This window comes from Vigna angularis, chromosome 2 (assembly GCF_016808095.1).
Source record: "Vigna angularis cultivar LongXiaoDou No.4 chromosome 2, ASM1680809v1, whole genome shotgun sequence".
Lineage (NCBI taxonomy): Eukaryota > Viridiplantae > Streptophyta > Magnoliopsida > Fabales > Fabaceae > Vigna > Vigna angularis.
In genome coordinates this window covers 44422466-44443033 of record NC_068971.1, presented here as the reverse complement: position 1 = coordinate 44443033, position 20568 = coordinate 44422466, and the positions used below count along the sequence as shown (strand labels likewise).

General features: G+C 31.8%; 2 protein-coding genes across 2 annotated transcripts; one reads left to right on the top strand and one right to left on the bottom strand.

Moving 5' to 3' along the window:
* The first annotated feature begins 2238 nt into the window (after positions 1-2238).
* On the top strand, positions 2239-3769 carry LOC108322441 (probable aquaporin TIP-type). Its single transcript, XM_017554536.2, has 2 exons — positions 2239-2969; positions 3065-3769. The coding sequence occupies exons 1-2, from the start codon at positions 2589-2591 to the stop codon at positions 3434-3436; spliced, it is 753 nt and encodes a 250-aa protein (XP_017410025.1). The 5' UTR covers positions 2239-2588; the 3' UTR covers positions 3437-3769.
* Positions 3770-8363: 4594 nt separating this feature from the next.
* Positions 8364-12165, bottom strand: LOC108322471 (triosephosphate isomerase, chloroplastic). Its single transcript, XM_017554577.2, has 9 exons — positions 11900-12165; positions 11607-11633; positions 10715-10784; positions 9946-10069; positions 9625-9709; positions 9381-9513; positions 9109-9282; positions 8694-8776; positions 8364-8597 (listed from the first exon to the last, which is right to left on the bottom strand). Exons 1-9 carry the CDS (start codon positions 12074-12076, stop codon positions 8541-8543), a joined length of 930 nt encoding a protein of 309 aa, XP_017410066.1. The 5' UTR covers positions 12077-12165; the 3' UTR covers positions 8364-8540.
* Between the last annotated feature and the right edge of the window lie 8403 nt (positions 12166-20568).

Genomic DNA, 20568 nt, shown 5'->3' with positions numbered 1-20568 from the left:
ACTTGCTCTCTTTTGTTTTGATATGAAAGATCATGAATTATGTGAGACTTGGACTTTGGCGCGCGTGGGTGGGCCATTGTTGCTCTGAGTTTGCTTTCACCACATGTTTAGAGACTCACTAAATAGAAATGACAAGAGAATTAAAGCTGGCATATGCTGCCGGATATACCTAAAGTTTATTTACTTTTTACATAAATGATCAAAAGTTTAATTCCTAATCACATGTTTAGATGTAGTTATCATATGCAACACTATATTTGTTCATCTTTAATGTTATTGTCTGTTTAATTAGCGGAAAGAAAAAACAAGGGTTTTGAATGTATGATATATAAATATAAATAGAAATACTTTAACCTCCCAATGATATTGATACTTTCTTTATTGGTTGCGTCACGCAAATCATGCAGGCAAAAAAGTCTGAGAAAGAAAATGACTGCATTAGGCCAGTATTAATGGGGTTGTACGAAGCTAATCATGACTGAGTTTTCACTAAATATCAAATTAAATACTCATCTCCGGGACTAATTATAAATCAACTGTATACTACGAAGAACTTGAACAGGTCCAACAGGTTCTTTGATTAGAAAATCATATTGCGTAACTTTATTAGTTTGAAATTGACATTAGCCATATCTGCTATCTGGGTTTGCATAACCCCTCTTGTTTATAATATCGAATTCCAACCACTAAAATGATCTCATGATTTGGTACAGATGTAATTAAAAATTTGAAAAGCGGTGCCGGCCCAAAGTAAAATTATGAATAAAGTCAATATATAAAAGCATTAATGATGTGGAATTTTGTTTTTCTAATTAATTGAGGGCTAATCTTTGGTATAAACTCCACCTCCCAAAATGAGAATTCCTTTGAACGATACAAATATTTTGTTTTTATGCCACTAAAGAATTAGTATTAATACATGGCACTAATAGCCTACGAGGGTTCAAATTAGGTAATGTGTCTGTTTTTAATAGCATAAAGTGTGGTTTGTTCCTCAATATATATGTTCTTTTTGTTAGTTTTATACTCTTTAAAGTTTGAAAACATTATTTTTCAGTGAGATGAATATAATTTTGATTTTATATTTTTTCGGTGGTTCGAAAAATTCTAGGAGCTCTTTGTTGGGTTATATAATATTTGGACGATAAGGTATTTAAATAGATGATAATGCAATGATTAGAAAAATAGTGATTGTAGCTTAGTTGGCAAATCATATGCTTAGTATATAATCCAAATTCACGAGCATATATATTTGCTTTCAATTAAGGAAACTCGTGATGCAGATTTTGCAAGTTATTCATTTTCATTACGACTTGGTTCCGATCCAACTCTTGCATATATCTGGTTGTAAATTTGTGGCAGTTTAATTGTTTACAGATCACGTATTCATTCAACTTGAACAAGAGCCGTTAAAGCCATGGTTACTACTGTAATTAAATTAAATAAGCAAAGGTGGCAAAAAAAGAGAGCAGAACGGGACAAATCTAAAATGAATTTTTAACTTTTGTTGAAGGAAAATAGCATAAAGAACTTGATATGTACATGATTAGATGCCCAAAAACAAAATGCATCAGTGATTCCATATGCACGATCCACCGATTTGGTAGAAAACAATAATTGAGGGAGCAGCTAAACTGATCCAACCGAGGGATGAAAGAGGGAGATTAATTTTGATTCTTTAAATTTCTTGATTATCAATATCCTCTTTGCTACAAAGGTAAACTTTATGCAAAGTTTGATTTTTTTTTATTCAGTTTGCAACATTTATGTTTTTTTATTATAAACAAAAAAAAACATTTTACCCACGTGTCAGTCGCGGTATGCTAATGATACCAGCTTTTTTTCCTGTGGGTCACTGACAGACTCACAGTGCTTATCCTCTTATCTCCTTCATTATATTATGATCAATTGTGCCCTTATAATTATAAATTAAGTATTTACTTTGCTCATATAATTAATACTCTCTGTATTATTTTTATCCCACGAGATATGATATAATATTACAACCGCACAGTCATCATTTGAAAATAAAATATTAGGCTGCAAATTGGGCTGTTCCGAACTATCCAGATGGAAAAACAGATTAAACCGTATTCACTTATCAGCGACTGACGTGGCTCTTATCCATCTGGGACACGTGTCAATCATAGAACGGCTATAGCTGAAAAGCTTCGCTGGATTAAGAACAAGGAGTAGTGGTGGGGATACATCATTATACCAAAAATAAAAAAAAAATAAAAATGAAATTGAAAAAGGAAAACAATTGATAATTTGAAATATGAAGAACATGTCACAGCTGTCAAGAAATAAGATTATTTCTTTTCTGGATTGGTGTTTCAGAAAAGCTTGATTCCTGTCATATTTGGAAGTATTGATCATGATTTCTTAACATGAAAAATAGGAAAATAGAAATAACCGGGAACCGGGTAGAGCCGGTGGACTCAGAGGCAGGTGCGTCTTGAGAGTGGGTATATAACAAGCAAAGGAGCGAAAACCAGTGGCAGCGAAACAGAGAGTGATTTGAGTGAGTGATCTCGGTGTTCACTTCATCTTTCACCAGTCGTAATCATCACCACCGTCGATTGAAGATGCCGATCAGAAACATCGCCATCGGAAGGCCCGAGGAGGCCACTCACCCCGACACGTTGAAGGCGGCTTTGGCCGAGTTCATCTCCACCCTCATCTTCGTGTTCGCCGGCTCAGGCTCCGGCATCGCCTACAACAAGCTCACTGACAACGGCGCCGCCACACCTGCCGGACTCATCTCCGCCTCCATCGCCCACGCATTCGGCCTTTTTGTCGCCGTCTCCGTCGGCGCTAACATCTCCGGAGGTCACGTGAACCCCGCCGTCACCTTCGGCGCCTTCGTCGGAGGCAACATCACCTTCCTCCGCGGTATCGTCTACATCATCGCCCAGCTCCTGGGCTCCGTGGTGGCCTCCCTCCTCCTGGCCTTCGTGACCTCCTCCGTAAGACCGTTATTACCGTTATTTACTTTACATAACTAACTTTTAAGTCGAAGTGTTTGATGAACTGATACGAGTTTTGTTCCGGTGCTTGACAGACTGTTCCCGCATTTGGACTCTCAGCTGGAGTTGGAGTTGGTAACGCTTTGGTGTTGGAGATCGTGATGACTTTCGGTTTGGTGTACACTGTCTACGCTACCGCCGTTGACCCCAAGAGGGGTACTTTGGGAACCATCGCTCCCATCGCCATTGGTTTCATCGTTGGCGCTAACATTTTGTTGGGTGGGGCCTTCTCAGGAGCAGCCATGAACCCTGCCGTCACATTCGGACCTGCCGTTGTTAGCTGGACCTGGGACAACAACTGGATCTACTGGGTCGGCCCTCTCATCGGTGGTGGCCTCGCCGGAGTCATCTACGAGGTCGTCTTCATCAGCCACACCCACGAGCAGCTCCCAACCACTGACTACTAGACCCGAAATCACAAAAATAAACAAAAAAAAAAATTTGTCTATTATTGAATTTCTCTTCGATCCTCTTCTGTGTATGTTTTTTTTCCTTGTGTTTCTCTTCATTCTACTTTCGCGGGTTGTTCCTTTCGTGTTGAATCGGTGGACTTTGATCTTTGGTTGGATGGTTGATGATCATGTTCTCTTTTAAGTTAAATTATCATCATTTGTGCATCCTCTCTCTGTCTCTCTCTTTCTCACCTGGTCCACCATGGATGTATCATTATTGGGGTCTGGCTGAATGTACCATTTCACTGCTGCTTCTGTCGAATTGAAATGTTTTCCTCTTTTTTCTAATTTCTTGCACAGTTCTAATTTATTAAACCCTTAATCTGTCAATCATTGCGACAATAAACAAACTGTCCAGAGAAGAAGATTGAACTAAAAAAAAAAATGAAAAAAAGTTAATCATGGCATGCGACAAAAGTTCTTAAAGGGAGAATCGTTGAGGCACATGCAAGAAGTGGGTCCATCAGCGTGGATGGGTAATTCACTTCCCTAACGAAGACGTACGAGTACCGACCACAGTATCGGACTATTAAAAGCCAGGAAGAATGATTGTAGAGCGTTGATTAGAGAAAGGAACTAAACCAGATTCAACTGGATCATATAGCTATGCATCTATCGTCACTCATTAATAACTTTTTCCAGAAATCTAGTTTGTCTCCTTGTTTGGGAATAATGCACCCTTTCAGAGGCTTCCAATATGTGAAGCTATTGTATTTATTTTATCTAATATTATTGAGAATTGGATAACAAAGCAAGATTCTATATCATAAATTTAGATGATGTACAACGTTATATCTTATATTATGTATCTTGATTTTCAAATTATGACTATACTGTTTCCTTTTCCACCGAACTTTCTACCTTGAAACACATAGCTTTACATTGTTTTCTAACAAAATATACATGAGCTACTATGTGATCTGATAAGGATATATAAAGCAAAAATGGTAGAGAATACGAGAAGATTGTAAAGATATTATTTTGTTATTTGAAGCGGTAAGGAAAAAATGAAATAAATGTGAGCAAGTTGTGATCGAAATGGTTTTGGTAGTTTTGTCTTAAATATGGGTATAGAATGGATAGATGGGTGTTGGTGGAGGTAAATTGATGGGAATATGGATTTTGCGCACCAATGATGAGATGGCCAAACAGCACAGCACGTGAAAGAAAGCGTTGGAAAGGCTATTATCCAAACCAAACAGGTCTTTCACTTTATGCATTCCACTTTGCCAATTGGCCCCTCCAACACACTTTTTCATCATGGAAATGTGCCTATGGTCCACTCCATCCATACCATTTACTCACCTAAATCTCTTGTTTATTAGACCATATACGCAAAAATGCTACAGTCTCTTACTTCCATCCCTGCTAAACATTTTATAGATTTTCCCCTAATTTTATACAAAAGCATATAACACTGAGTCAATCTGGCACAAACCTTGTCAGAAACACTGTTTTTATCAGAAGGATCTGCAAACCTAAAATTCATCATCCGCTACTAAAATGAATCTTTGGCTTTGATATGAGAGAAGAAACAAAAAGATAACCGATTATACAAAACAATATAACCTCATCTTCAACCAAAATCACAACAAAACATAAACTTGTAAATCTTTTTCACTTAGATATACAACTGAATTTGTCTGCTTATATACTGATATAAAAAAACTTGTTCTTTCTACTAATGTAGAATTCGAAAAAAGTGTAGAACAATTATTGGATTTTACATACATTGTACACAGTCCGGAAAAACGAACAGGTAGTTGATGTCTATCCTTTCCCGTGACATATGATAATCTGCAGCTATATTTCATTTGACTTTGGAGGCTCCATTCATCGATTTGGTAAACGAAGCAATATCACTTAACATTAATTTCTATGGATATTGGAAGTAAGTAATGAAGGGATTTGAACCGATTTACAAATTACAGCCAATAGATGGCTAAAGGGAAGATTTTGCATGTGCCTAACCACGTTAATTAATGTTAATCATTCGGCGTTTGTTGTAGTTCTGTCGCTGGTTTTGTTACAATGAATAAGACAGGAGCCGTAGATCACTATACATTGTAGGGGTCCTTATTCTCGGGTTTCACATGCAAGGTTAATAATAGACAGATGTAGAAAACAAAAACAATACCAATCTCAATAATGCTTCGGTGCTGTTCGTGATTTCCGGTTGCTTTATTGTCTTACCCTCGCCTTTTGTTTCAGCGTGTCCCAAAACACAGCTCTTATTTTTTATTCCAATACCAAGTAATGAATTTTAAGAAAAAAAAAAACTCAATTTTTACAGTTTAACTTTTAAAACGAGTTAAACTATGAACACAACTTTGTTTAACATGCAGCACCAGCACGAATCTGGTTGTTGGGTCTTCTCTGACAAGAAATTTAAAATACTGTGTGGGGCTTGCAATCATTAGTGTGCTTTCCCACTGATTTAGTAATAAACTAACGTCCGCAAAATTATATTCTTCATCTTATCATCTCATCATCTCATAATCTATTAATTTATTTCCACGTTTCGTCACATATTTTGGTCCAAATTTTGAAATGGAATTGTTGTACCCATTACTATCCTCTGAATGTACAACCAATATTATCTGTCACAGATTCGTCGTAAGTTGGTAACATTGGTCATTTGCACAGAAAACTGAAAAAAAAAAATATAGTTATATTATATGGTTTCCCCTTTCTTCAATTCAATAAGAGCGTTAACATGACAGCACATGACAATTTTTGTAATTTCAAGTACAAACAGCATATTTGGATTCAGATCAGTGGCATAATCTGAAAGACTCAGACTCATAATGCACTATTTTACTACATACAATGTGGATTGTTTGGAAGCATCTGACTGTTAGAGGAAGAGGTGAGAATTGGAAGAGAGAAGTCAATTTTTTTTCTGAAAAAGAGCAAGTACAATTGGATATTTACAAAGGTTAATGGAGATATCTATACTCTTTTCTAGGAGCTTATCTAATTAAAGTTTCACTATGAAATTTTTTACATCCATCACTAATTTAAGACTTTTTAGATATTAGAGTTTACTTAAGAAAATTTTAGAGGCATTTAGATATTTCTATATTTCAAATTATAATAACATTTCTCTTAATTTGAAATCTTCTACACATCGATCTTTGTTTTTAACCTTTGAAACTTTTTTTTAACTTCATAAAAAATCACATTTTCCTATAAAAAATATAAATAAGTTACTAGTGTTCTTTCTATCATTGATATATATGGTATAATCACTGTCACAAAATCCATTAATGAATAAAATAACCCATAATCAAGAGTATCTATTAGATAACAGACTATTTTCTTAACAACTTTCATATGAGTAGAAGCGGGAGTCCCCATGTATCGACTCACTACTCAATGACATACAAAATATTGAGTCTTGTAAATGTTAGGTATCTCAAACTTTCCATGAGGCTTTTGAATAAAGTGGAATTCTCCATTTCTCCATCTTCAAACTTTGATAGCTTCATCCCACTTTCATGGGTGTGTTCACTAGACTATAATCAAACATCTTAAATTTTTTTCAAGACCACCTCTGCATAGCTTTCTTGATAAATGAAGATACCTTCCTCCAATTGCTTAACCTCTAGTATGACATGTAATGTTCTCAAAATGGGTTGTACCTCGCGAGCCAACTCGGTTCACCACGAGTTTAAACTGGGTTGGGTTTGAAAAAAATATAACTTTTTTATACGAATTAGTATTCAACCCGGTTCACTTAGAGAACCCGGCTCACCAGGTTGAATCGATGGTGAGTCGGGTTGGCTCACCAACCCACCTAATTTAATTTAATTATTTATTATTTTATGTTTCAATATTATTAGTTAACATTTTTTTATTATATTGTAGATAGTGATAAAAAAAAATGTTTCTAAGAGAGAAAAATATTATAGATTTATTTGTTTAAGACTCTAATATTATAAATGGACAAGTGAGATAAAAATTAACAATATTAAAAACTTATTTGTTTGTCTTTTTTACATGTTTTTGGATTACGCTTGTATTGTATGATAATTTTTTTCTGAATTGTCTTTGGAGTTTAACATCGTTTTAGAGTGACATTTATTTAGATTTGAATTACTTTTTTTTAACTTTTTTATTTAAAAAAACTTATAATTAAATGAACCAGTGAGTCAACTCTTTTAACCCACCAACCCGTAATGGATCGAACCGAGCTGGATTGACTCATTAAGTGACCAACCCATGATAGACCGGGCCAGGTCAAATCGGTTTACCTGTTTTGACAACTCTAAATGAACCATAGGTGTGTCATCTCAAACTCATATGACATCACCTTCTTGAATTCTTCAAACAAGTTTGGATTGTTGCTAGTGAATAAGTGATCATCCACATAGTGACAAACAATAAAAATATCTTAATTATCATAAGTTTTTATATAAAGAGCATACTCGTTAAGACTTCGAAAACAGCCATTATCTTGGAAGTACTTGTCAATATGGTTATTTCATACCTTGGTGCTTGCTTTAGCCCATACAAGAGTGAGTTAGTTTGGATTTTGATGACTTTGGCCCAATCATAAATAAAGCTGAACTCAATTCAATGAAATTGAATTGAACATAATTGAATACTCAAGTAACGGAACCCAATGAACTGAATGACTTACTAAATATACTTAATTTTAAGTAATTCAATTTATCTTCTCATATAACTATCTGAATTGTTCGATTGGACGATAAATAAGTTTAATCTAAAAAGTATGTTAAGCTTCATCACAATACGCAGAAAGTGAACTTATGAAGGCACATTTCGAGTCACAAAAGTCCAGACCACATCACTGAGAGCGACCATAAAAAGAAAATAAAATTCAAGATTTAACAGTGACGTTATGAGAAAACAACAATAATTCAGAAACATTTAAAATTTATTGCCTCTCTGTATCTCTAATCGAAAGAAAATACTGGCTCTTTGGAAAAACTCAGGATGACAAAAGCAAAGTGCTATTATTATAATAGACCCATATTATTTATTGCCACATTTGAGAATTGCCCTCTCATATTGCCCAAACTACAATAAGTAATCAAGCCGCAACTTTCTTGGATGTGACTGAATTCACAATGGTAGCAAACTCAGGACCCTGCAGCTCAACAACATCAACTTGTAAGTATAAATAATAACCTCAATTCCTTATCTTATGCTATGATTACTTTGCTCAAACAAACTATGTATGTACCTTCAATGAAGCACCTCCAACGAGAAATCCATCGATATCCTCTTGCTTTGCCAGCTCAGCACTGTTCCCTCCATTTACAGACCCTGAAAACAGATCAATTTTATATTCAAATATGCTGAAACTAAACCAACATTTTGCATAGACAAGGTCAGGGACAATCTTAATGTTAACAAGATATGTTGTGCACAGCTTTACACCTATCAAGTATATCAGCTATCACTATATGGCAAGCAGTTCATTGATTGTGAAAATACATGATTCTGCTATGTTCTTAAATAATGCATCATAAGAAAGTTCAGATGTTGCAAAGTTACATTGAATAAACATGCAGCCTTATTAAATCATGGTATATGTTAAATTTCCGTAACACTGCCAAAAGTTCACAATGCAACTACAGGTACAACAAAAGATTTACCTCCATAAATAATTCGTGTTTTAGATGCAACTTCATCTGAGACATTCTTTTTCAGCCAATCCCGAAGAGCTACATGTACTTCCTGAGCCTGCTGGGGAGTGGCCACTTTGCCAGTTCCAATGGCCCATACAGGTTCATATGCAATAACAATATTGTCCCAACTAGGAACAGCATCTGCATAAAAGCGACAATGAATTTTATGCTGGCAATCAGAAACCCCTCCCCCCTTTTGTTTTTCCCCCCAAAAAAAAACGATTTTAAATGGATTATACCAGCATAAGCCTTCAATTGTTGAAAGCAAACATCAAAAGTTCTCCCTGCTTCCCTTTCTTCTAACAATTCTCCTATGCATGCAATCACTCCAAGACCCTGGTTCAAAGCATAGGCAGCTTTCTTTCCTATAAACTGCAGTGGACAATGTTCGGTTAATATCTAAAATATTATCATCTCTTGCAAATATACTGGTAGTATTCTCTGGCAAGAATGCTGTATCAATGATTTCTGAATTTGCTTTACCTCATCATTTTCTCCAATAATATGTCTTCGCTCAGAATGTCCAAGAACAACCCACTTGCATCCAATATCTTTCACTTGTTCAGCACTACAAAAGTCATGTTTTAATAACTAACTGAATTAACTTGTAGCATAATTGAGGATAACCAGAAAACAATAACATATTTGGTTTAAACATTGGAATTGCATCGAAAACAGCATGAAGGACACTGTGAACATAAAAGAAATAGTATCTGCAATCATCCAACTTGCCAAAATTTATAATTCAAAAAACAAAATGAAAACCTGGATTAATTAACATTTGGCAGGAAAGAGCAAGCTAACCTGATTTCTCCAGTGAAAGCACCACCTTTACCAACCCAAGAATTCTGGGCAGATATTTCAATCCGGTCTGTAAGTGAGCTTTTCACTTGATCGATGTACAGAAAGGGAGGTGCAACAACGACATCTGTACATCTCAAAATGGAAATGCTTGTGATGACCAAATGCAAATGATAACTTTTCAAGGTTATTAAGAAAGAGTTTTTTTAACTTGAATCACATACTCAATACAATTTTTTGAGGGACCAGAAAACAAGGAACCTCTCCAATTGTGGATCATAGCTTGCAAATTTACTTAAGCTTTCAAACACACCAACACACACAGCACATGCCAAACAAATAGTGTATATTGACCTTATTGGGCATGTGCCCAAAACCCCCTATGAGGAGTCATTATGTATAGTTTGGTAAGTTCGATGAATCATGTTGGTGAGTTCCAAAGTACAAGGGAGTTCTCTGCAAATGACCCATGGTTGGAATGGGGTTCCATGCGTTTTGCCACTTTTTGGTACTGGGAATGGATAATCGAGAACTATATCCATTTCCTTTTGAAACAATTAATTTGATCATTTCCAACCAGAAAATATATCATCATTTATCAGCATTTTGTAACCAAACACCAAATGTGTCATTGCACTAGCATACAGAGAAAAAAATGTTCAAACTCAACGAATTATTTTAGGTTTTAGGAGTAGGGAAGAAGCATAACAATTATTTATAGTCTTCTACATCTTTTAGCAAGAAACACAAATAAAGATTGAACACATCTCACCAACATCGGGCTCCAATTTTGCACTGTTCAAGTCAGCGACAAGCTTACTGATGGAATCTTTTGTTCCGTTCTAAAGAAAACAGAAAAAGTACTAAAAATCAGATAGAGATATATGCAGAGTTTACTGAACTAGTAATTGATTGAACCGTGAGAACCAATGATTCATGTGTACTTATGAGTGGTTTATCACATACAACAAAAGAACAAAAACTACTGAACAATGCAAAAAGGACCTGTTTCAAATAACCTGGTAGAACTGCAAGAGAATATAAGTTCATTATATTACACAAATAAATAGGTCCAAGGGATAATTGATGAAGTATGAAGGAAATTCTTCTGAAAGATAGATATGATATCACAAGAAAACTGTATTTTTTTTTTATTTAGTTTAATTTAAGATAAACCTGTGCTGCTCTACAAAGTGATCAAGAGGAAAGAAAGAGTTCCTTTAGTCCTTTAATGTAGAGTGCATTCTTTATAAGAACGGTATGGCAGATGGAAAGAAATGGCTCCAGGATACTAGTGCTAAAAAAAATTAAAAGAAAGTTTGAACAAAGGGTTGAAAACAAGCTCTAAACTGCTACTGCTAGCTACAGAAAAAAGTCAAGTCAGGGGACGTAAGTTGCAAAGTGTGGTGAGTTGAACCAGATGCATAATCCAAAAACATTAAGCTCAATACTTACAAGGAAAAGTATAGGTTATTTACTCAAAACCAAAACATAGTCCGAGATTTATGGCGCATAATTTGCATTCCAATAGTGTGCTGTTATACCACTCTAATGCTAAAATAAAATATAACATCAATCAACTACTCAAGTACTGAATCACAAAAAATCAACATAGCATTTTAACAAAAATAGCAACAAAAACAGTTTGGGGGAAAGATACTTACACACTTCCAGTTGCCCCCAACGAAGAACTGCAACAACGAAGAAAGGAAGAAAAAGATCAATACACCAAATGGCAAATGGCAAATGGATAACCAACCACTAAAGATAAAGCAATATATAACCAATAATGCATGGATGCTAACAGGCTTCGATGGAATTGCGCAAACCCAACCCATAGAAGAGAAATGTATTACCCACCGAAATCAAAGAGACGAGTTTTATTTAACGATCAAGGGTAATAAAAGAATAATAAATTTGAAGTTTTTAAAAAGAATAAAAGAAGAAGCAAAAGCACCTTGCCAGAGCCGGCCATGGCGACAACGGCGCGTGAGGGTTTGGGAGGAGAGAGGGAGAGGCGAAGATTAGGGTCGAAGGCAGAAAAAGACGGAGAATTGAAAGAATCGAGCTTGGGGCAGGGGCGGCGCAGGCCAATGTAGAGTTGAGAAGCCAGTGATGTTGAGGTTGCTGCCATGGAAGAAGAAGATGAAGAACAAGAACAGTGTTGGGTTGCGGTTGAGGTGAGTGCGAAACTAGTAGTAAATTTTAAGGTTTGGATTAGATTTTGGTTTTGTAGTTTGGTGTTGGTTGGTGAGAGAGTGTGTTACTTTTTACTGTTTTACTATTTAATACGCACCTACCAAGTTAAACAAGTAACTTAAGAAGGCCATGGTTTTCTTGGTTCTTGAATTGCTGAGTTCAACTATGTGGTCCCTACACATGAACATAGCAGAGTAATCATGTCCAGGAACAATACTCTATTCACGAACCATCCATCACCGCCACAAGATAAGAAAAATACAATTAAATGTTTTTTCTTTATTCACAAAACTTTTATTATGTGATCACAAGAACTTAAACATAGAATCTTTTTAATAAAATATAAATATATATCATATTAAAATGTAAACAAATTTAATTAGACGACAAAAATACTTTTCCCTAAAAATAAAATTCGTGATAAATAATTAACATTTGTAAATATTTTAATATTTTTTATATACAAGTTGAATATGGTATCATAATACTTATATGTGTAAGTATTTATTATTTATAAAAAATTAAAAATAAAATTAATTAAATTAAAATTAATTTATATTTGATTAGATTAAATTAAATAAAATTTTAATTTATATTTATATTTAATTTAATTTATATTATATTATATATTTTTAATAATTTTACTTATATTTCATTTTAAAAATTTAAAATATTTTTTTAACTATTTACTGCAAAAATATTCATGAATTTTAATTTAGATGTGAAATTTTTTCTTACAAATCAAATAGATATGAAAGAAAAAACTACGAAAATAATTATTTAATACCTAGGTTTCTGCGCTTTGATATGAAAGAAAAAACAAAAATAAGTGAAAACAAGATTTCTACAAAAGCATGTCACACTAAATTCTATTTAAAACTATAGTAATTTCCATTTCTTAAATATTTTATAGTATATTTTGTATTTGAACCTTAGCCCATAAATACTCTTGATAAAGAAAATTGTAGTTAAGTAATATTTTTCCACTGATACTTTTCATTTCTGAATCTTCAACAGGTTACTTGTTACCATTTTCTTATTTGTAATTTTTAGTAATTTAAAATATATTAAATGTATACATGAATTACATATGTGTAATTATTTTTGTGTATGGTAAATATTATGTAATCCTCAATACACATGTATCTAGAACTTCATACTTTGAATAAAAATTGTGAATATTATAATTGATTAATAAATATATTTTACTGAATATTATGGTGAAAGTGTATTAAAATGCTAAATATTATGTTTTCATAATTTTTCTACTGAATATATTTTCTTAACTAATCCTTTTAGGATACTAATTAGTATTATGAAAAATTTACATAAATGGAATCTCAGTTGAAATAAGGCATTAAAACTTTTGTGGGAAGAAAATATGCAACCTTATCGGAAATTGATAAAGTGAAATTGTTTTGGAGTTTGACTTGATATTGGGTTTGCAGTTTTAGTGGCGACACGTATTACAAAAACTCAAGAATCTAAACGAGTGACTCAAGTTGACCCAAACCAAAGTCCTGCTTTTGGTTTTCTTTGGTCTTGTGACTTTCTTTTTATTGGTATAATTTATTAGTGGGAATTGGTGGAGAGATTATTTTTTTTTATTTTCTTTACTTTGATTCAGATGCTTTAAAATAATTAAAAAAATCTTTATTTTTTTATTATATCCTTCTAAGGTTTTTTTTCTTAAACCAAATAAGGATAATTTCCTCCTGGTTGGTTGTCACCTTTTATATTGCCAATTATCCTTTGTATTTGTTCTTTTGATCGTTCCAAGACCAGTCACATTTTGCAAATATTCTTTTTGTTTTTTTTTTGTATTTCCCCCACACGTTTACTAAAGTTTGCTAATTATTATTACGAAAGAAACATTTTGTATCTTTATTATTTAAAAAAAAAAAATTTAACAACTTTTTTATAACAGTTTATGTGTTAGTTAGTGATTGATCGGTTTCAAATATACAAACTAATAAAATAATATTACATAGTCTACTATAAAAAGTTGTCAAAAAATTATTAACATATCATAGTTATTTTTAAAATTAAGAAATTAATAGTTATGGTTAAAATAAACAATGAATGATTTGTATGGTAGGGTGGGATAGAAATGCGAATAATTTAAAAAATACAAATGAAATTTTGAGAATATAAACAATATCACAGATATAACGTTGAATACAAAAACGTAGAAAAAATAACTTATTTCTTTACAAATAGTTGTAGATAAATTATTATCCGTCTCTTATGCCACTGGCTTAACTTAATGTAAAAGTGTATGGAATTACTAACTACCAAAACATGGTGACAAGTATGATTGATAATCGAAATGCTTAGTTCTAATATAGTAATAAACTCAAAATATATATTATTAAACAATGTTTTGGTATAGACTTTTATTACATAAAAAATTCAAATTAATGCATGTATGAAAAAGTTGTGATGAAAATAAATCAAAGTTGGATTTGCATTTACTTAATAATTTTATAGAATATTTTAAGAATTTAAAAGAATGTTTCTATAGTGTTAAAAATAATATGTACAATATTTAATCTCTGTAAAATGAAATAATGAAATAATTTTGTTGATGAGAGATGTTTTTGGGCTATATAAGTGTATTCTTCTTAGCATATAATGGAGAAAAATACCAATCTTATCTTTTAATTTCTTTAATTATAAATTTTATATGTATTTTAGAGTAGTTTAGATGTTCCTATCAATTGAATATTTGGTTCAACTTAGTGCATTATCTAACATTTTTTAGGTATGAAATTACAAGAATGTGACTTTAAGAACCCATCACCAAACCGCAGCATTAATTGCCTTAGCAACATTAATTTTCGTTTAAAAGTGTTAATTAACTAAAATTTATGTAAAAAAATAAGAATACGATTTTCTAAAAATAATTAATGCTATGTTTAATTTTGAAATCAATAGATGAGTAAAAATATTTGTTCTTCAAAATATCAACACTTAAAATGAAATGAGGAACAAATAAAATAATGTAAGCGGAATTAATAATATTATTTTTAAAAAATTTGATTTATACATACCGTGCTCACTAGAATTTGTGTCTTTCTATACATTTTAATAAATAGTTAAAATGTTACTTAAAATTCTCTATAACATAATTAGGAACTTGAGTAAATTTAGTGTAACATCCCAAAATATAGTATAAAATCATACCATAGAATATTCACAGTTAACAATATTACAGTTTAGTTTTGAAAGAGAATAAGTACGTTTATGGCTGAACGGCCTTTTAACAATACTTCAGAATTTAAACTTTACAAAACGACGGTCTAGACCAAACGGTTCCAAGACTAAGCTTACATCGATCAGTTATACAAAATAGAACCAATTCTAACGACGGAACGGTCCTATGGTTCAGCTTTCACTTCCACTTCTTCCAGTAGACACTCTTTCCCTTCTACTCACATCCACAGGATGATCATTACAACAGGAAATGACGGCCGAACAGACAATACAGACAAGACAGGAAAATAGGGTAAGCTTATGTAATTTAATTAATTCAGTAAAACATATATTTCACATAAATTTGATATACATCAATAAGTCAATCATGCAATCATCCAATCATACATTTCCAACCATAATTATACGTCAATGCATGCAATGACCGACTGCTTTACTCTGACTGTCCGGATGGTATGAATTCTGTGTAGCTACAACGTTTTTTGCACCTGGGTGATGTAATAGCTGGGATACCTTCAACAGCTGCCACCCAAGGTTAGTCTGTTCCGCCCAAGTTCACCTTATGGTCTAGGACCTCCTGCCATTCCCACACATGAGTTACTCTTCTCTACGTGAGAATGAGCAATCACGGAATATCAGGATAAACGCCAACTAAGCTTTGTCCACATTCATACTTTACCATTCCAATACCATTCATGAGATATTCCTCCTTGGAATTCTCTTTTACATCCATATTACTCAATTCATATCACTCTTCAATATCATCATACTTAACTATCAATTCAATCAAACATAATGATAAAATAAAATACTAATCATGAACAAGACCAAAAGAGTTATTATCATGTTTATGAACGAGACCGAATAGAATAACATTCCTTGGTAACTAGCATGACCAAACGCTATTTACCAAATTAACCACTTCATTGACCTGACTCCTAAGAGTTTAAACCGAACACTACTAAGCTTAGGCCGAATACTAAGACTCTAGGCCGAACACCATTTATTGAGGCCGAATACTGTTTAACGCCGAATACCAGTAGCAAACTGAATACTATGAAGAAACCGAGAACTAGTACGATACCGAGCACTAATAATACTCATCTTTAGTCTAAGACCGAACACTGAAGAGACCGAGTGCTAGTCTCAAACCTAGCACTATAGAGACCGAACACTCTAGCTAATAGAAATATATATATATATATATATAAAGCCGACCACGAAAACAACCTAACATCTATTCACATACTGAAAACGACTATAATGTTGATTACTTAACTTATTTGAATACCCTGACTAGGCTGATGACTAAGTAGAAATAGAAAACTAAACTTAAACTAAGTATTTAGTGTTCAAACCTACCAATAAAAGACCGAACGATCATTAACTGAAATTCTCTTCAGAAGGAGAATCCAGTTAAAACCGAACACACCAAAGGAAAACCGAACAGTCACGAATGACTCTCGGTAGAATTCGGCAGATTATTGTAGAATCACGATCAAACTATACTCCTACCCAATTTATGCCTTTTCATCAATCATCAATACATCCAAACAAACATGCAATATTTCAACATCAACCAAATTATCAAACATAACATCATTCCAGCAAGTAAACAATCATGGAACGAGAATCACAATTAAATTACAAGCTTCCCTTACCTTGAAACCTAGAGAATGCTAAGCTTTGACAATATTGACTATACCCCAACTAACTGCTACGACTTCCTTCAAGATTCTGATCGGTGTAGAAGAACCAACCATGGAATCAAAGATAAAAAACAGTTTCAGAGATGAGCTTGATGAACGCATGCAAGACCAAACAATACTTTGCATGTGACAGGAATGCATGGACCATAAAAGACGACGAGATTGGACTTACCACTTCAAAACCGCAACTTGATCGGTCTAAATGAAAGTCCTTGACGCCAGGAAAGCTCAGACGTTGCCTGAATGGTGATCGGAAGAAGAAAATGGTTAGAATTCTTAGAGAGAAGATGGAGGAATCTAGAGAAAAGGAGAAAATGAGGTTCAAAAGTTTGAAGAAGAAGGGTGCATGCAGAAAGTGGGACCGAATTTTAAAATTTTAACTTATATATCCCTGCACAAACCGATTAGTTCACTCTCTTGCAGTCACTTATCTTCCATTTCCTGAGTTTCATTTTCCTTCTTGCGGACACCTAGTGTCCACTACATTGGAGAATTTAATGACCCTGACATTTAGTATACGTTCTATTGGTACATTAGGTAGTATAAATCATATAAAATAAAATTGAGTAAAGAAAGTCTTAAATTTAGTAAATAAAGTTAAAGTTTTAATGTATAATGATACGACAAGTACACCGTTGTAACATAATAAATAATAAGTATATTATTATTTTTTTCTCTAAAGGGTTGTATAATATATAATTTTATAATTAATTTTGACAAATACAAAAAAATATAAAAATGGTAATTTTATTGAATAGTTGGTGTGCGAGATAAATTAACACATAGTAGTATTTATATTAAATTTTACCAATTTTACTTTCATATATTTACGATTATTTCAAATCCAACTTCAAGTCAAGATTAACTAAAAAAATTATTTAAATTGTTTTTCTAGTGATAACTTGTCAATTTCAAAACAAATAATGTTTCTTAAATATTATTAGTGAAAGGTGTCTATTTACAAGTTCTATTAATTATTAATTTTATTTCTAAATTGAAAAAAAAAATCAACACCTTAAAAATCAATAATCAAACCATAGGTATTCAACCCTAAGTATATAGAAATTAAATTCTAACATTGAAATTAAAAAAAAAAAATATTTATTAACATTACAGAAAATCAATTTATTACATCTAATATATAAAAAGAAGGTTTAGCACTCCATAATGAAAAACTTAAGTCATACAAATTGAAGAGATAAAAAAAATTGAAACTAAAAAAAAGAAGAAAACTCTTTTTCAAGGCACCTAAGAATTGTTTCAAGTTTCAATTGTGTCTCTTATTCGCCTCAACATTTTTAATTGTCAATATTATTCCTCTTCAACACAAAAGAGGAGAAACTTTTATGGATGAAGAAGAAGATCCAAGGAGGAAAACAAATAGTTTTTTAATATCCTTATGAAGTTTCAAAAGTCTTTCCCAAAACACTGTAAGACGATTTTTATTTATCCAAGTAAGGAATTTCTTAAAATCCTCATAGAAACATGACTAAATATATAATTCCGTATATCAAGTTTTACAACACTCTTATCTAACAATTCATAATAAAATTCATAATAAAATCAGGTGTTCTCTAGCTTGCAACTCACTAAACAAGTCATCTCGTTGTCTAATGACTCAAACATTGAGTATGTGGATTGACAACGCTTAGTGAGCTATATTCTCACCCAATGAATAGGCCTATGCAGGTGGGTAACGCTTCACTATCTGTTTGTAATGCTGAACGTTGGTCCTATGACCTTTGCTACAGACATTCTTTCATCAAAACCTTCTTTTGTTGTTCAATTATTTTTTTTTCGAATTCCAACTTGTTTCCTTTTCTAAAATATATTTCTATTTACTTATTTCATACACATAAATGAAAATTTAAACTAAAACAAACACAAAATAACTAAAAAATAAATAAACTTAACGATTAAACAAAATATAAAACAATACAGAGTTAATTTTATTAGTAACAATAAATATACAAAAAAATAGATAAAAGTAGACATCTTATCAAGGTACACTATGTCAGCGTGTATTTAATTACATGATAAAACTCATTCCTTCTTGAAATATGTACAAGGATTTGTTTGAATAAACTTTTATAATAAAAGACAAAAACATAGAGAAGAAAAATAAAATTAAACCTTTTATAAATTAAAATTAGTTTATATACTGAGAAATTTTCGAATTTTTTATGCATTAACTTATTGCGAAATTAAATTTGAACTTATAAAAATCTAAATCTAATTTATTTCTTTTCCATATAATATATTTTTATTTTGATCCTTATATAACTAAAAATGTACTACACATGTATTTAGATCGAATCAAGAGTGCGTAAAAGGATAACGACCAGAAAAGCTGATCAATAACATTTTCCTTAAGAGTACTGTTATTAAAGTTATTTTATCACGAATTTTCAATTTGAAATAACAAAAAAATGATTTTTTTTTAAAAAAACGGTGTGTGTGCATTAAATAGAGATAAAAAATAGAACAATATTTTTTAGTCTATACAAATTTGTTTGTTTGTTAACTTTGTTGCAAAGTCATCTTTTAAATAAAAAGGTTCAATAACTTGTAACAATTTAGAATTTTTTTAATATAATATCAGTTCAGTTTATTTGAAATTATTCGATTCTTCAAAATATTTTTTTTAGTTTAAATTTAATATTTTTATGCAAATTTTCTTCAAACCAAACTATCAACGGTATTAGAAATTGCAAATTCGACAATTTGCGTTTGAACAGCGAAATATATAATTTTTAAAATTTTAAATATACTACATTTTAATTATGTTTATTTTAAATTGTTTAATTTCTTATTTGAATAGAATATTTCAATTAACACTAAATACAAAAGTTACTATTTTAATCTGTAGAGATAAAAAAATAATTATAATACATTTTAAAACAAAACTTGGTTAATAAGGATAAACATAGAATGATTGAGAAAATTTAACAAACATTAAATAAGAAATAGTTCTATCTTATATCATCATATAAATAATTTCAACAATATTAGTTAAAAAATATTCTAGATGAATATTTATTAAATGGTTCTAACTTATATTAGTTGAAAATTAATCTCATTAGAGCCCATGAAAAAATTCTAATTAACATCAGACGGAAAACATCCAAACTAATTAATTTTTTAGCACGAGAAATAACATTGGTCTAGGTTGACAAAAAAAATTAACACTGATGAAAACAACTAACAAATAATTATATATTGACTTTAAGTTAAAAAGTTATTCCATTGACATCAATGAAAAAACAAATTCAATTTATGATATCTTGGACTTGATCAAGTTACTGATGTTCCAAACCCACAATATTAAAGTCAAAGAAAGAATATGAAAAAAAAAAACACATGAATTTGAAAAAGAAAGGAAATTATAAAATATTTCAAATAGCCAAATTATATTTTTATAAATTTTGAAATCTTTCTATATTTAAACAAATAATTTTTCATAGAATATTTCATCATTTTTAAATGTATTACTTTCTTGCAA

Coding starts and splice junctions, on each gene's coding strand:
- LOC108322441 (XM_017554536.2), top strand. CDS start 2,589: ATGCCGATCAGAAACATCGCCATCGGAAGGCCCGAGGAGGCCACTCAC. Junction 2,970..3,064: donor TGGCCTTCGTGACCTCCTCC/GTAAGACCGTTA, acceptor GGTGCTTGACAG/ACTGTTCCCGCATTTGGACT.
- LOC108322471 (XM_017554577.2), bottom strand. CDS start 12,076: ATGGCAGCAACCTCAACATCACTGGCTTCTCAACTCTACATTGGCCTG. Junction 10,785..11,606: donor TTGGGGGCAACTGGAAGTGT/GTAAGTATCTTT, acceptor TGTTTTCTTTAG/AACGGAACAAAAGATTCCAT. Junction 8,777..9,108: donor AACACGAATTATTTATGGAG/GTAAATCTTTTG, acceptor ATCTGTTTTCAG/GGTCTGTAAATGGAGGGAAC.